Source organism: Chelonia mydas, chromosome 6 (genome assembly GCF_015237465.2).
Source record: "Chelonia mydas isolate rCheMyd1 chromosome 6, rCheMyd1.pri.v2, whole genome shotgun sequence".
Taxonomy (NCBI): domain Eukaryota; kingdom Metazoa; phylum Chordata; order Testudines; family Cheloniidae; genus Chelonia; species Chelonia mydas.
In genome coordinates, this window is record NC_051246.2 from 13,031,533 (window position 1) to 13,048,345 (window position 16,813).

The following is a 16,813-nucleotide window of genomic DNA, read 5'->3' on the forward strand; positions in this document are numbered from 1 at the left end:
TTTAAGGCCTAGCTGTCAGAGTCAGGGCTCCTGGGTTCTCTGACTTTGGAAGTGGGTGGAGGAGTCTAGTGGCTGGCGCTGGACTGGTATCAGTACCACGCTTCCTTCCTGCCTCTGTCAGTGACGCTGTTTGTGACCTTGCAGCCAGTTGCCTTCTATCCCTATGCCCCAGCTAACAGGGATAATAATGACCCACCTCAGAGGGGCTGGCAGGGGTCACCACTGTCGTGACTCAAATTTAAATGAGTTGTGCTCTTGGTAGTGAAGGGCCCAGATTCAGTCCCCATGGATGCCCAGGGTGTCTGTATTGTGGCCGTGGTTTGACTCACCTAGCATTACAGGCTGTTTAGCCCGGTCCTGGCCAGGCGTGGTGCATCTGCTCCTGGCCCTCTCTGGCACACAGCTCCGTCACACACAGAACACTGTCCACCAAGGACAATCTATCAGCTCCCATCTGGCGTTCAGCTCCAAGATGGATGGTGAGCCCTAGCTATAACAGGGTTCAAAAAATAACTTAATAAATTCACGGACAGGTCCACCAATGGCTATTGGCCAGGAAGGGCAGGGATGGTGTCTGTAGCCTGTTTGCCAGAAGCAGGGAAAAGGTGACAGGAAATGATCACTTGATGATTATCTGTCTGTTCATTCACTTTGAAGCACCTGGCATTAGCCATTGTTGGAAGACAAGATACTGGGCTAGATGGACCTCTGGTCTGACCCAGTTTGGCCATTCTTATTGGCTGCAAATGCATCCCTGTCCTTAAGACCCTGTTTACTTTTTACTACTTAACAGTGTTTCCACCCAGGGAGCCAAAAGCCTTTTACAAATAAAGGGTGTGGGCATGGGGAGAAAACATATCTGTAGCCTCAAGAACAGACCTCAGGATCTCCCAGCTGACAGTCCCTGCTCCAAATCTAGATGTCACACTTCTCCTGGAGCTGGGAACAGAATTCCCAGCTCACCCCCGCCCCAACCTCTTGGTACATAAGACCATATCTGCTTCTCACTGTGATCACCCTTCACATCCCTCCTCACAGCAGTCAGTCACCCCAGGAAAGTGCTCCCTACATTTCTCCCCAATCCTTTCCCATTCTATATCTGTGTGACCAGGGCAGAGGCCCAGATACCTGACACATGCTAGGCCACAAGATCCCCTACCATGGGGCTGCTCTGGGGCAGCAGCTGCTCAGGACCTGCAGTGCACCTATGCCCATGGTTATGAGACGTGTGGGTCCTCTGATGTCTCGTGAGATGTGAGCTCTGGCTGAAGCGTCTCCCGCAGCCAGTGCAGATATAGGGTTTCTGTCCCATGTGGGTCCTCTGGTGCTGAGTGAGGTTGGAGCTGTCGCTGAAGCGTCGCCCACACTCGGTGCAGATGTAAGGTCTCTCCCTGGTGTGAGTTTTCTGGTGTGTCATGAGGACCGAGCTCTGGCTGAAGCTCCTATCACAGGCAGTGCAGACAAAGGGTTTCTGGCCGGCGTCCATCCTCCGGTGTTTTGTGAGAGCCGAGCTGTCACCAAGTCTTTTCCCACACTCATCACAGGTCCAGCATTTCTTGCTCGCATGGACTCTTTGGGGTGTAATAAGGGCAAAGCCGACACTGATGCCCTTCCCACTCTTGGGGTGCTTATGAGCTTGTTCTGCAGGGTGGTGTTCCTCAGGGCGATGCTGTCCATTCTTTCTTCTCTGGTTTGGTTGCTCTCCTGAGTGACGCATTTCCCCTTTGTTGTCACCACTGGCCTTGCCATCGGCTGGAACGAGAAAAGCAACATGGGATTAATTCCCTGACCAGGAGAAGGAGTTTGGGGCAGGGAAACCACAAAGGGCTCCTCATCAACAGGGCTGGGGATCAAGGTTTAGTTCCCCCAAACACTCCCCCAGAGGGGGCTGGTTCTGTCAGCCTCTCAGGTGAGAAGAGAGGTCACTGAGAATGGGCGGGAGCATGAGTAACGTGCACCCTGATGGGATGATGCCTGCTGGGGGGTGACACTGAACCAGAGATGCAGGAAATGGTCCCGGAAATATCTGACCCCCAGCAAAGCTGCCACAAGCTCACCCTCCCCATCTTGTCCTGCCCCTCCCTCCAGAAACCAGATGCCCTACCAGAGAGAACAGCTTCTGGGAAGGCAGCTGCCCTCTCTGAGTTTCCCTCATCCTCCCCAGTGTGCACAAGCTAATTAACTCCCCACTAGCCCTGTGAGAGGCCTGACATGTCCGGTGGCAGCAGGCCTCATTGTGACCCACCCCTCTCACAGGATACATCTAGTCCAGGGGTCTCAAACTCAAATGACCATGAGGGCCACATGAGGACTAGTACATTGGCCCGAGAGCCGCACCACTGACCACACCCCTCTGCTGCCCTGGCCCTGCCCCCACTCCACCCCTTCCATGAGGCCCCACCCCTGCCCTGCCTCTTCCCTGCCCCCATTCCAACCCCTTCCCTGAAATCACCACCCCCTCCCTGCCCCCAGGGGGTGCAGGAGGGGTGCAGGGTGCGGCAGGGGGCTCAGGGCAGGGAGTTAAGGTGCAGAAGGGGTGTGGGGTGCAGCAGGGGGCTCAGGGCAGGGGGTCGGGGTGCAGGGTGGGGCAGGGGGTCAGGGTGCACGGTGCGGCAGGCGGCTCAGGGCAGGGTGTTGGGGTGCAGCAGGGGACTCAGGGCAGGGGGTCGGGGTGCAGGAGGAGTGTGGGGTGCAGCAGGGGGCTCAGGGCAGGGGGTTCAGCTGCAGGAGGGGTTCGGGGGGCTGGTCCGGCCCAGCACACACTGGTGGCAGGCAGGTTACCTGCCTACCTGCCCTGCCCCCCCGCCACTCCTAGAAGCGGCAGGGACCTTCCCCTTTCCACCTCCCTCTCAGTGACCCACAGCCCACCATGCCCTGTACCCAGCTTATTACTTATTTCCTGGGGGGCTGGTGCTCCTCTTTGGGGACATGAGGCAGCTTGTACAGGGATCCTGAAGCTTCATTCCATCCCCCCTCCTGGGATGCACACCTGGGATGGGGCTGGGGCTGCTCTAGTCTGGAGCCAGCAGATTCCCATAGCACCCCAGGGGACGCCTTTTCTTCTGAGGCCACTTCCTCAACCTTTACACGCACCATGACCTGGGGATGAATCAAACATGTAACGAGGGAGCCAGGGCCTGGGGCCTGCTGTGGAGAGTGGGGTCTGAGAGGGGAGACAGCAGAGAATGTCCCCCAAGGACACAGCGACAGGGGACGGGAGCACAGATCCACCCACAAACCCATGGGTTGACAAGAAGTGCTGCAGGGGCTAATGGGGATGAGTGGCCAATAGTCCTGGCTCTGCCACTGGATGCCTAGCAGCTCCCATGGGGCTGGGCAGGCAGCATAGGGGGAACAGGGACCACAGAAGTGAGCCCGATGGTCTTGGTCCATTCACAGATGTAGCATAGTCTGTCTCCCACCCCCCATCCCTCAGTGGAATAATCAGGGTTAAATGCTCTCACCTGTAGCCCTGGCCCCTCAACCTCTGGCTGCCTCAACTGGTACCCCTCTGCCAGGGCCACCGCCTGGGCACAGGTTTCAGGGCCACGTTCCCAGACCCAGTTCTGCATTTTATGATGAGATTACTGGTTCTGTGGATGAAGGGAAAGCAGTGGATGTATTGTTTCTTGACTTTAGCAAAGCTTTTGACACGGTCTCCCACAGTATTCTTGTCAGCAAGTTAAGGAAGTATGGGCTGGATGAATGCACTATAAGGTGGGTAGAAAGCTGGCTAGATTGTCGGGCTCAACGGGTAGTGATCAATGGCTCCATGTCTAGTTGGCAGCCGGTGTCAAGTGGAGTGCCCCAGGGGTCGGTCCTGGGGCCGGTTTTGTTCAATATCTTCATAAATGATCTGGAGGATGGTGTGGACTGCACTCTCAGCAAATTTGCGGATGATACTAAACTGGGAGGAGTGGTAGATACGCTGGAGGGGAGGGATAGGATACAGAAGGACCTAGACAAATTGGAGGTTTGGGCCAAAAGAAATCTGATGAGGTTCAATAAGGATAAGTGCAGGGTCCTGCACTTAGGATGGAAGAATCCAATGCACCGCTACAGACTAGGGACTGAATGGCTAGGCAGCAGTTCTGCGGAAAAGGACCTAGGGGTGACAGTGGACGAGAAGCTGGATATGAGTCAGCAGTGTGCCCTTGTTGCCAAGAAGGCCAATGGCATTTTGGGATGTATAAGTAGGGGCATAGCGAGCAGATCGAGGGACGTGATCGTTCCCCTCTATTCGACACTGGTGAGGCCTCATCTGGAGTACTGTGTCCAGTTTTGGGCCCCACACTACAAGAAGGATGTGGATAAATTGGAGAGAGTCCAGCGAAGGGCAACAAAAATGATTAGGGGTCTAGAGCACATGACTTATGAGGAGAGGCTGAGGGAGCTGGGATTGTTTAGTCTGCAGAAGAGAAGAATGAGGGGGGATTTGATAGCTGCTTTCAACTACCTGAAAGGGGGTTCCAAAGAGGATGGCTCTAGACTGTTCTCAATGGTAGCAGATGACAGAACGAGGAGTAATGGTCTCAAGTTGCAGTGGGGGAGGTCTAGGTTGGATATTAGGAAACACTGTTTCACTAAGAGGGTGGTGAAACACTGGAATGCGTTACCTAGGGAGGTGGTAGAATCTCCTTCCTTAGAGGTTTTTAAGGTCAGGCTTGACAAAGCCCTGGCTGGGATGATTTAACTGGGACTTGGTCCTGCTTCGAGCAGGGGGTTGGACTAGATGACCTTCTGGGGTCCCTTCCAACCCTGATATTCTATGATTCTATGATTCTATGATTTCCTCCGGCAGGATGGTCAGGAACTGCTCCAGGATCAGCAGCTCCAGGATCTGCTCCTTGGTGTGGCTCTGTGGTTCCAGCCAGCCATGGCAGAGCTCCTGGAGGTGGCTGTAAGTCGCCTGGGGCCCCTTGGCCTCCTGGTAGTGGAACTGCCTGAAGCGCCGACGCCGCGTCTCTATGTGGGTGTCGTCCCCACAGAGGGTGGCTGGCTCCTCCTGTGGCTCCTGCTTAACCCATCGTGGTGCTGCCCATCTCAGTAGCCCCCCAATGGTCCCAGCCTGGATGACACAAAGGGCGTTTTCTGCCCCTTCCGCTCTCTCCCCTGGCTTGGGGATGACTGGGTCCTGCACCTCCATTTTCACTGGGGGCTGTACCCCGTGTTGTAGTGGTGCCTGGAACTGGAAACCCAAAGCTGCACTTGCACCCAGCTCTGCAGCCATTGTCTATCCTTGGAACGACTGCAATTCCAGCTCAGGAACAAACCCCGTCGTTCACTTGTGGGGCCTATAGGAACGTACGGCTCCCCATGCAGCCTGCAGCAAAGGATCCAACGTGCATTTTACTGTGTGATGGAAGAGCGAGAGCCCACCCATAACCCCAGCTCCCTGCTCTCTCTCAGAACAGACAGGCCCCTCTCTGACCACCCCGTCCCATCCCACCACATAACCCAAGCTCCCTGGCCCCACACAGCTTGACAGGCTCCTCCCTGACCCTCTTGCAGAGTGGGGTGCATTTGGTCCCTCCCCAAAGGCCAATCCATCAATTTTGTTTTGTGTCTCATCACAGTGATGAGCATGTGAGATCTCAGGGGGATGCTGGGCTGTTTGCTGGGGTCCTGACAAGGTGGTAGGTCACCCACTGAATTTATTAGTAAGTCTTATAGGGAGCACCGGGAGGATGTTCCTGAACCATTTGCCTTCCCTGACGGGTATTCCTGCAAGAGGCGACGATTTGGCCCCTTTAGGAAAACCAGGCACTGAACCTTAAATTTAGCCACAGAGTTCAGGCAAAAGTCCTTGTGGTCTTGACCATTTTCACTTCCTCTTTATTTTTCTTTTGTTTAGTGTTTGCACAGCCCCTAGCTAAGCATGGTCCTGGTCCATGACTGGGGCTCCTCAGAGTGCTACGTCAATACAAATAATAATACTTACAAAAAACACATTAAAAGAACATTATTTAGGTTCTAAAGTTGAGTACTCAGGGTTAGGAAATGGTGGGATGTACGAACAGCCTGAACTTCACCCTCTTTGTGTGCCGGATGAGGCAGGGGGTCCTGTGGAATAAATAGCACGTGATCATGTACCATAATGAAGATTGCACCATCATGCACACAGCTTGGGAACAGCCACCCATCATGACCGTCTGGGCTCAGTCTGAAAGGAAAGTGTGCTCCCAGCTGAGTTCCGCCATGATAAAATGTGGTAATATGCACACGCCAAATAAGGCCTGGAGTTGCAACGGTTTAACTGATGGTAAGACTCCCAGCTCAGACACTGCCGAAGTCTTCCCCTGGAGGCTGGCTACAGCCCCTTTGAATCATTTGTTGCTACTTCAGATGCCATGGGCTACAGAGGGGGCAGAGTCCCTGTTGCAGAGCTGCTGCCCCAACTCACAGACTCCATGCTCTCTGGCTCTACAGACCAGGGATTGGTCTCACCCAGAGAGGAGCAAGGACAGAGCAGGAACTAGCATCTGGGGACTGGGCTCCTGCACCCACAGTGCCACACTCAGTCTCCGAGCTCCTTCACTTACCTAACCACAGGAATGTGCCAGGCTCTGCTCCAGGGTGAAGGGTCCCCTAGGGCCTCCCGAGAATCAGAACCAATCCACAAGCAGCTTTTGCAATGGAGGGCACGCAGTTCTGTCGCTGTAGCAGAAATCGTCTGTCCCGGCAGATTGTAATCAGCAGCTGAATGTGCTCCTCCCACCTGCAGCCAGCACTGGAGAGGGGAATATGAAAGTGAAAGAGCAGAGAGAGGCCCGAGAAATGGAATGATAACAGGATGTTCCTGGCAGGAAGGGGAAGTTTTGTGTGTGTAAATACGCCTCTGTAGGATTGGTCCCCAATCCCCATCAGCAGCAGTAACTCCCTAGTTTGATAATCTAGCTGGGTTCATTCTAGTGTCTCAGAATGATACAATGTGGCAGCAGATCCTCTCCCTGGGATGGTTCCTGTCTCTGCTTCTGTCCCACAGAGGCAGGATTTTTTCCCCTTCCTCTTTCTCGAATTGACTCAAACTGCTTCATGGCCACTTTTTAGCTCATTGTCCAGATGGAAAATACTTTAAATTCTGATACGTTCTTTGTTTCTGATTAATAGTAGGAAGAAGCTGTTACATAGAGAGATTAAATTGAAACACACTTCCCCCCATGTGCTGCTCAAAACCAGCACCCTGAAGGTGCCTATTCTACCAACTGAGCTAGCCGCGCTACTACTTACCAGCCTATCAGCGAAAGATGCCATCTGACGATGGTTTGTGAGCACTCTCACTTTTGGCCAATCACAGGGAATGATCCTAGAGCTGCAGCAGCTGCTCAGAGGGAATTTATTCTCCCCACTTGGCCACTTTCCTTCTTGCCACATCTCCCAAGATCACTGATTTTTATGTGTCAGACACTTCAGCAAACACAGGTCTAGGGCTGGGTTACTCCCAGACTCTTTGCCGTGACGAGGTCTTTGCTGGTTTGTGCTGTGAGATTTATCTTTGGGGCAATGTGTGTGACTCAAACTGCACTAAAGAGGGCAAAACTCTGGCCAGTTTTCCCAGTGTGGGGGATGTTACCACTGACAGGCTGGAGTGTAGAGACTGGGACATAGTTTCTGAAACAGGGATGTTTATGTCTCTTGATGATATTATTTAGAGGAATCAGTGATTTTTTTTAAAACAAGGTTAAAAAAATCACGGAACCTTCTTTGAGCAGCCATAAAAATTGACTGTCATTGAATCATAGAAGATTAGGATTGGAAGAGACCTCAGGAGGTCATCTAGTCCAACCCCCTGCTCAAAGCAGGACCAACCCCAACTAAATCATCCCTGTCACCTTATTTTTGCCACAGTAAGGAAAACAAACCTGACTTTTTGGCCGGTTTTGTTCTCCCAACTGCGGTAGCAGAGTGAGCTGGAATAGCTGGAAGCTCCGGCTCAGGATACGGGGATATCAGCAGAGTTGGGTGTGTGGAAGAGCCCAGCATCTGAATGTGTCTGACCCTCTGTGAGATCCACTAAACTGAGAGCTGGGGGACGTGGCCCTAGCTCTGGACTAAAACTCAACAGAGCAATGCTTATATAGGGGGACATTTTAGGTCTATTTCATACAATGCTGAGTCACTGCTAGCCATGAGCACAAAGTACTGTCTTGGAGGAAGAAGGGAAATTCCCACATGAATGGAAGACCAGCCCCTGTGCAGCAGAGAGGTGTAGGGCATTTGTGCCCTGATCTTAGGATGTAAAGAAACAATCAGACCCAACTGGCAGGAATCAAAGCAAGTATTTTCAGAAGATGGCAGGGATTGAAACCCAGCAGCTTCTTACAGACAAAGCAGGAGCTCTGCCACTGAGCTATATCCCCACATTGCCTGAAGTGCTCGGATCCTTAAAACAAGAGGGAAGCAGCCACCTGTTCACCCTGTGTGAGAGCTGGGATTGAAATCACTCCTCCATCAGTAGATGCATGAGCCGTCTGCCATAGCACTGTGTACCCGTTCATCGCACCAGCCCTTTTACTAGCAGTGCTGTGCCAGGCACAATGCCCCCCAAGGGAAATAACCCCTGAATTCCTTTTCATCCACCCTAGAAATGTGTTTAAATTTAAGTTTGCCTATTGGAGAAATAAATGAATCTCTCTGTGAACAGAGGAGAGTGAGTCCATCCCTTTTCGTAATCAATGTGCAGACTAGCAGCCTCTTGTTTCTCATTCCTGGAGTTCTGGTGTCGTCATGTAGCTATTTCATGTCACTCCTTTTTTTATTAAACAATGGTGTTTTTCACAGAAAACATTATTTTCCTTTTAGAAACACAGAAGCAGTTTATTTAATCTACAAAAGTAAAGCAAATGCCCCCTTCTGATGCCACAATTCTGGAGAGAGGCGGGAACACATGCACGGAGTGGCACAACTTCCAGCATTACTGACAGAGCCCGGGGGGGTACATCACTCTCAGAGAGGCCGGTGCTTTTCTTTTTCTCCGAGGCGAAAAGGGGTAGTTTCGGGTTGAAGCAGTTTAAACATAGACAAAGATTATTTTTAGGGGATTTCTCCATCTTTCCCATGAATAATCCCCAGCCAAATAGGTAGGAAACAGCTCTCTGCTATGTGGAATAAAAAAGTTTTCAGTTCCATCCCTTAGTGGGAGTTTGTATCAGCCTAAAAATATTAAGGCATATCCCAATGGGGGGGAGCCCTCAAACCAACAGGCCTGAGAGTAAAAGTCTCATGTGCTACCAGCTGCACTACACAGGCACTACAGCACATATTCCGATCGGAAAATATTGACCTGAAAAAAATCTTTCTAATTTTAAAGGTCTATGGTTCAAACAAGACAGAGGGAATCAGTTCGCCTCAGTATTTGGCCAGTTTTCCCCTTCTCAAATTAGCCCAGAACACTCTTGGCGTTTTATAAATTAATTTCTTTTTCAAATTGTCTCAACTCATTAGTAAATTCTGTACATCCTCCAGGTCATTCACAGACACTTTACTGGGCCACTGTCGGTCATCTTCTTAGCCACTGGCTCCTCCTTTTGCTCCCTGCCTGCCTGGGGAGAGTCACTATTACCACTATTACATTTTTTCATAATCTGTGTGTATAAAAACATCCTCACTGCATTTTCCACTTTATGCATCCGATGAAGCGAGCTGTAGCTCACGAAAGCTTATGCTCAAATAAATTGGTTAGTCTCTAAGGTGCCACAAGTCCTCCTTTTCTTTTTGCGGATACAGACTAACACGGCTGCTACTCTGAAACCTATTACCAAAGGTTCATTCCAGGAGACTGGAGTGAAATCAGTTCTCAATCTGGGTGCTGTTCTGAGTCCTTCACCCTCATTCCTTAGGATATGGTGCCACCAGGTGGTCATTTCATGTCCCTCCTGGATTTTACACAGAAACACAATTTTCCGCGCACAGATGAATGGACAGCATATCTCAGATGACTGCCCTCGGGGCTGGCACAGGGATGTTGGTGGGAGGTGACTGGTGTCTCCATGACAGGGACTTCTTTGCCCTGTCCAGCACCCTCATCCCCCAGGAAACAGCCAAGTTATACACCTTTTGCTGGCCATGATAGGGGGAAGGGCAGTAAAAACCCATCTCAAGCCAGGTCCCTTTATAACGTGCCCAGAAACGATGGCTTCTAATCTGCCCGCAGATCAGTTATCAGCAAATGGGAAAAAATGGTCTGAAATTGGTAAGAGCTTGTTATTTTTACAACATATTCACTGCATACTATGGAGCATTAACACAGCAGGATTGACTTCTCCATGCTACTTCACAAAATATTGGCTCTACTGAGATTTGACTATTTCAATCTTTCTCTGTTTTTGGAGGGGTAAGGGCGTAGATTAAATGAATGTAGTCTCTCCCAAAGAAGTAACCTGCCATGTCATCACTGGGTCCTTCTTATCAATTCCAGACAGGGCAAGGCCTATGTGCAGCCAACCAGCACTGTTGGGGTCTTCGAGACAACCCAAGCTGCAGCTCTGGCGCAGATCAAGCAATGATACACGTTGTCGAGGAGTGCTCGCTTACCAGATTCAGCAGTGGGCTAAGAGAGCTCCACTTGGCCACTGAGAACACTACTGCTTGGCTCTGGGAGCACACAAATGCTAAATAAACAAATAAAGACTCTGAAAAGTGATTTAACTCGACTCCTTTATATTTAAAGACATATTTATTTCTATTCTATGCAAACTATAAGGATAAAGCAATTTCAGTTATTGTGACATTAGGTTGAAGGATTATTGAATCTTATACAAATTGTAAAAATGTATTCCAAACTTGAGCTTCCTGTTATTCAAGGCTGGGTTTCCAAGTTCACGTCCAAATGTTAGCAGTTTATTTCCTCCCAAGATAGGGAATGTTGGTCATCTGAGAATGTCAAAATGGGAACACGACCAGGAAACATTATCTACAGTCACCGATCAAGATCACTCAGCTTGCTACCAGCCACTATAAAAGCATAAGCTGAGCAAGAGGGACTAATGTATTGTCCATCCATTTAGGATAGCCGTGACACTTCCCATATGTGAATATGATTTTTGACCCCAATGAGCTGGGAAAACATTAAATATTAGACTACATTTAAAACAAGAGCAATTGAAAAAAAATAAGGAAAATGTATCATCTCTGCTTTGTTTCAAACCAGGGACCTGTCAGATGTTAGACCAAGATGCTAATCACTACATTAGAGAAACCACCTGTGGGTTTATGTCCCTTGTGGTGTACACAAGTATCAATCATGAAGTCTCATTCTCCCATAGAACTGGAGAAAACTATCTTCTAAAATTTGAATGAAATCTGATTCTACAAAATACTTCCTGTCTCCATTTTTATTTCATGCCAGAAAAAGTTTTGTTGCTAATTCTTTGATCTGATCTCCTCTTCTCATATTATGAGCCTTCTTTTCCTTCCAAGGAGTTGTGTGGTTACAGACATTGGCTGCTAAACTAACCAGATCCCTTCTTGTGTCATTGAGACAGATTTGGCATGTGACCCTACACTATAGCAATGCCCTTTAATAACCTGGACTGTAATATGCTCTAGCTCTGAAACTGAAAGACAAGAAAAATAAAACAAAAATTGTAGACTCCTCACATCTCCACAAAGACATCTGTGATTTCTCTTCTCTTTCTTTTCTAATGGGTGTCAGCTTCGATCTCGCCTCAGGGCAGGAGATTGGCAGGCTGATGGGGGTGGGGAGTAGCACATGGGGCCTTTCCTTTCTAGGGGGTGCCAGCTTTGTTACAGCCCCAGGGTGGGAGATTGGCTGGCTCAGGATGGTGGGAGATGGGGTTGGTGGAGGGGACAGTAGCAGAGGGCACAGGGGTTCCCTCCTCTGTCATTGTCCCATCAATATCCAAGTCTGCGTCCCCTGCTTTGCCGCAGGCCTGCTTGAACTCGAGGACGGGGCTCCCTCGGTGTCTGAGGGGCGCATCGCACATGGGGCTGCGGGGATCATTGTTGATCTGCAGCCCTTCTGACCTCTGCTCCTCGATGTAGACGCTGAAGTCATTGTCCGCGATCCAGCCCCGCAGATAGGCCAGGCCACAGTCACAGCGCCAGGGGTTCCCTGCCAGGAAGACGAAGGCGAACATGTGCTCCTCGGGAAAGAAGCCGCTGGGCAGAGTGCGGAGCTGGTTCCCTGACAGCCTCAGTGTCTCCAGCTCCAGCCCAGTCAGCAGCCCCCGTGGCAGCTCGTCCAGGGCGTTATCAGACAGATCCAGGTCCTTCAACCCGGCCAGGCCCTCAAAGACCTCTTCTGGCAGCGTCCGCAGCTGGTTCCCCCGTAGATTCAGATCCTTCAGCTGCCCCACAGCCCGGAAGGCCCCTGGCAGCAGCTCTGAAATGTTGTTGTGAGCCAGGGCCAGGCGGGTGAGGGCAGGCAGGCCCTGCAGGGTGGGCAGGACCCCCAGGGCATTGTGGGACAGGACTAGCTCCTGCAGCAAGGGCAGGGGGGGCCCAGTGTGCAGCGCACCCAGTCCGTTGCCTGACAGGTCCAGCTCAGCCAGCTCAGGGAGGTGCTGGAAGGAGGCAGTGGAGACGGACGCCAGGCGGTTGGTGCTGAGCAGCAGGATGCCAGTGTTCTTGGGCAGGGCAGGTGGCACCACGCTGAGCCCCTGCCTGGAGCAGTTGACCTGCAGTTGGTCCTTGATCAGGTTCATCTCGGACTGGCATGGCTCCCCCGGACCCACAGCGCCAGCCACAGAGAGCAAGGCCAGGAGGGCTAGGTGAGGTGAGGTGGGGCACAGCATGGTCTGCAGGGGAGGTCAAGAGCATGCTCAGGGCACCGACATCACAGGGCATGTCTACACTAACCAGCTCAGACTGCAACAATACAGCGACCCTGTGAACACTAACTGAGGTTTATGACTCCCCAGTCTGGAGTGCTGGGGGACAACTCCCCGGGGGATATACCACAGTGGTCCCATCTACACCAACCCAGCTGGTGGTGCAACAGCGTTGGGTCCCCTGAGCAGATACTAGCTCTAATAACAAGGGCTCCCTAGCTCCCCAGTGCCCTCTGTCCCATCAGGTAGGAGGTCATTGCACTTGCACCCTGATCATGCTGGGGGACTATCTACACTAACCCTGCTGGTGCTGTAACAGTGTCGGGGAGCTGCCATTGGTACCACTTACAAGGTGTTGACTCCCCCACACCTGCTCCCCATCCCCCAGGGTGGACTAAACTCAAAAGGTTTGAATCAATCCCTGTAGTTTCCTTTCCACCCAATCCCATATCTTCTGCTCACTTTATACCCACAGCAGCTCGTCCAGCCAGGAGACACGCCCACTCCCCCTCCCGGTAATTACCACATCCAGTCCCCACCTGCCAGTATCCCCTGCCTTTGCTTCAACCCCTGGCTGGGTGATCAGTTCATTTTATTTCACCAATTTTCTTGAAATGGACGTCTCCACTTCTCGAACATGATTTGGCTTGTAAGCTCTTTGGGGGCAGGGACCGTGTTTTTGTTTAGTGTTTGTACAGCCCCTAGCTGTACATGGGCCTGGGCCATGCCTGGGGCACCTCATAGTGCTGCTCCAATACAAATAATAATACTTACAAAAAAACACATTAAAAGAACGTTATTTAGGTTCCAAGGTTGGGTTCTCAGGGTTAGGAAATGCTGGGATGTACGAACAGCCTGAACTTCACCCTCTTTGTGTGCCGGATGAGGCAGGGGGTCCTGTGGAATAAATAGCACATGATCATGTACCACAATGAAGATTGCACCATCGCACCCACAGCTTGGGAACAGCCACCCATCATGACCGTCTGGGCTCAGTCTGAGAGGAAAGCGTGCTCCCAGCTGGGTTCAGCCATGATAAAACTTTGTAATATGCACAAGCCAAATGAGGCCTGGTCTACCCACAGAGCCGTGATGGTTTAACTGATGGTAAGACTCCCAGCTCAGACACTGCCCCAGTCTTCCCCTGGAGTGCTGGCAGCAGCCCCTCTGAATCATTTGATGCTGATGTAAGCAGTGTCAGGATGAGCTCCACCCTGACATCTGGTGGTGAGGTGTGGCAAGTTGTGGAAAAAAAAACTTCAGGGGCCAATCTCATTTGCATAGGCACACCCACCCCGCCTAGACTGAGGCCATAGCTGCCCAAATGGTCACTTTGGCTGCTGTGGGATCCCCAGTGTCTCTGTTATTGGGGCAGGAAGAATAAATTGTTATTACCCTGATTATGGGAACTGTGCTTGGAACTGTACTTGGCCTTTTGTTATGATGGAGGGACTCACCATCAACTAAGTAGCACTCGCTAGGCAAGGGTCATGGGTTCCAAAACTGTGTGAATAGAGAGAGGCTGGGGATAAGTATTAATGTTTGGTGGCATGGGTCCCTTGGTAAGGGCCTTACATGCTAATTGCACTTCCTCCTCTCTCCACTGTGGAATATCAGAGCTAATTTTGATTTCATTAGAAGTCTAGTTACAGGCTGCTGAGCTCACTTTGGGCTAATAGTGCACCAGCACTGAGGCTCCCCTACTACAAGCTGAATTTGCCAAAGAGCTGACCTGACTAAGAGCTGAAATCACTGAGCATTGTGTTAAGTAGTGGGGGAGCCTGAAGATATATCGTAGAGCAGTTTGTGGGACAGCTGGAGTGCCTTGTGGACAGGCTGGCGGAGCAGTTCATAGGACGGTGGAAGCTGTTGGTGGGATGCAGAGCAGTTTGTGGACCGGCTGGTGGAGCAGTTCGTGGGACGGCTGGAGCTGCTTGTGGGCCGCGGAGCAGAGTGGAGCTGAGCTGAGCTGAGCGAAGGAGTTCGTGGGGCGGCTAGCGGAGCGGAGCGAAGGCCTATGGAGCTGTGGGGTGGTCAGCTTCAGATCATGTAAGGTGCCTCTTACCCCTGTCCCATCTCCACCCAGGATGGGAGGTAAAGCTCTGCAGATAAACTTTCGAACTCTGGGGCTGCCCTGACCAGGGACAGAGACTTTAGGGTCATTGGACTTTTGGGATTTTGGGTGATTTGGGGTTGCTGGACTCAAGAACCAAAGGGAAAGGGGCATGCCCCAATTTGCTTGGGGTGGGTTTTTTTTTGCTCATGGGTTGTGTTATGAATCCTGTTGGTGGTGTATCCCCAACATAATGCCACATTGTTTCTCTCTGTTATTAAAAGGCTTTTTGCTACACTCAGACTACGTGCTTGCGAGAGGGGAAGTATTGCCTCTTGGAGGCGCCCAGCGGGGGTGGTATATATATTTGTCCCAGGTCCCTGGGTGGGGGCTCGAGCCGGTTTGCATTGTGTTATTGGAACGGATCCCCTAGATATTGAACCTGGCCCTTGTTGCTGCCAACTCTGACGGGCAGAAGGGTTACACTACCACAAACCACCGCCATGGGGCATAGAGGGGACAGAATCCCTGTTGGTGAGCTGCTGCCCCAACTCCCAGTCCCTATGCTGGGGGTGGAAGGGTTGCTCTGGCTCTCCAGACCAGGGGTTGATCTCACCCGGAGAGGAGCAAGGCAGAGCAGGAATTAGCAACTGGGGACTGGGCCCCTGCACCCACAGTGCCACGCTCAGTCTCCGAGCTCTTCCACCTACCTACCTGCAGGGATGTGCCAGGCCCTGCTCCACGGTGAAAGGCTCCCTAGGACCTCCTGAGAATCAGAGTTAATCCACAAGCAGCTTTTGCAATGGAGGGCACCCAGTTTTGTTGCTGTGGCAGAAATCGTCTGTCCCGGCAGATTGTAATGAGCAGTTGAATGTGCTCCTCCCACCTGCCGCCAGCAATAGGGAGGGAATGTGAAAGTGAAAGAGCAGCCCCAGAAATGGATGATAACAGGACGTTGCTGGCAGGAAGGGGAAGTGTAGTGCAGTGGTTCTGGCAACAAATGTTTTGATGGCCTCTGAATGCGGCCACCAGCTCTTGCTGCTGGCCACCCTGACACTTTTTCCTAAAATTATTTATTTTTCCTAAAGCTAATAAAGTAATATGCACATATATACATCCTCATCACTGTCATTTATTTAGGAAAGGTTTGGGGTTTTTTTTGCAGACTCAATAAGAAAAATCATGCACAGTTATTTCTATTCTTTACTGGACCTAACAGAAGAGAAACACAAATAAGGTGCTTTGCACGTTCTTGTCTTTTTTATTATTGTTTCTTTTGTTTTTTTGGTAAAAGTGGTTGTCTGTATAACAATTGTGAAGTAAATTTAAAAATGCTTTGACATAATAGAAGTCCAAAGTAATAATGAAAAACATATCTGGGTGGCTTGGGTCTGGGGAGGGGAGGATAGGCACAGCTGCGGCTGGCCCAGGGCTCCTCCAGGCAGGTGTGTGTGTGGGGAGTCTTGGGGCCTTGGCCAGCCTGGGGCTCCTCCAGGCGGGAGGCTTGTTGCTCCAGGTGCAGGGGGTCTCGGGGCTCTGGCTGCCAGGGTGGGGCAAATGCGGGCAGAAGGGGTAGAGTCAGGGGGGCTCCACCCGCTGCCCATGCACCCGCCGCTCACCTCCTCACCCCCGCCCACCGCTCGCCTCCTGCGTCCCTCCTTAGTCCCCCACCCGCTGCTCACCTCCTCTCACCCCCCAACCTGCCATCTGCCTCCTCACTCCCCTGCCACAGACACCCCTCTGCCCGCCGCGAGAATTCCCGCTGTCTGGTGGCTCACCGCTCTCCTCCTCCTCACTCCCCCGCTCGCAGCCAGACCCCCACGCCCACCTCCTCGCCCTGCCGCTGGCTCACTGCTCACCTCCTTACTCCTCTGCCAGGCCCGCCTGCCCACCTCACTGCTCACCCTCCTGCCCGCTGCTCTCTTCGCCGCTCACCTTCGCACCCCCTCCTTGCCGCCTCACCTTGTTC

The 16,813-nt window shown here is 51.7% G+C and overlaps 1 protein-coding gene and 1 pseudogene across 2 annotated transcripts; both read right to left on the reverse strand.

The window, feature by feature from the left end:
* Positions 1-626: 626 nt before the first annotated feature.
* LOC114021490 lies at positions 627-7,177 on the reverse strand (annotated as a pseudogene).
* A 3,465-nt stretch (positions 7,178-10,642) lies between these two features.
* Positions 10,643-15,747, reverse strand: LOC114021488 (platelet glycoprotein Ib alpha chain). 2 transcript variants are annotated; one of them, XM_043549454.1, is made up of 3 exons: positions 15,559-15,747; positions 13,566-13,688; positions 10,643-12,758 (listed from the first exon to the last, which is right to left on the reverse strand). In XM_043549454.1, exons 2-3 carry the CDS (start codon positions 13,575-13,577, stop codon positions 11,727-11,729), a joined length of 1,044 nt encoding a protein of 347 aa, XP_043405389.1. In that variant the 5' UTR covers positions 13,578-13,688; positions 15,559-15,747; the 3' UTR covers positions 10,643-11,726. The 2 variants fall into 2 exon arrangements, with proteins under 2 accessions (XP_043405389.1, XP_043405390.1); XM_043549455.1 differs by having other exon boundaries at positions 15,555-15,747.
* Positions 15,748-16,813: the final 1,066 nt, after the last annotated feature.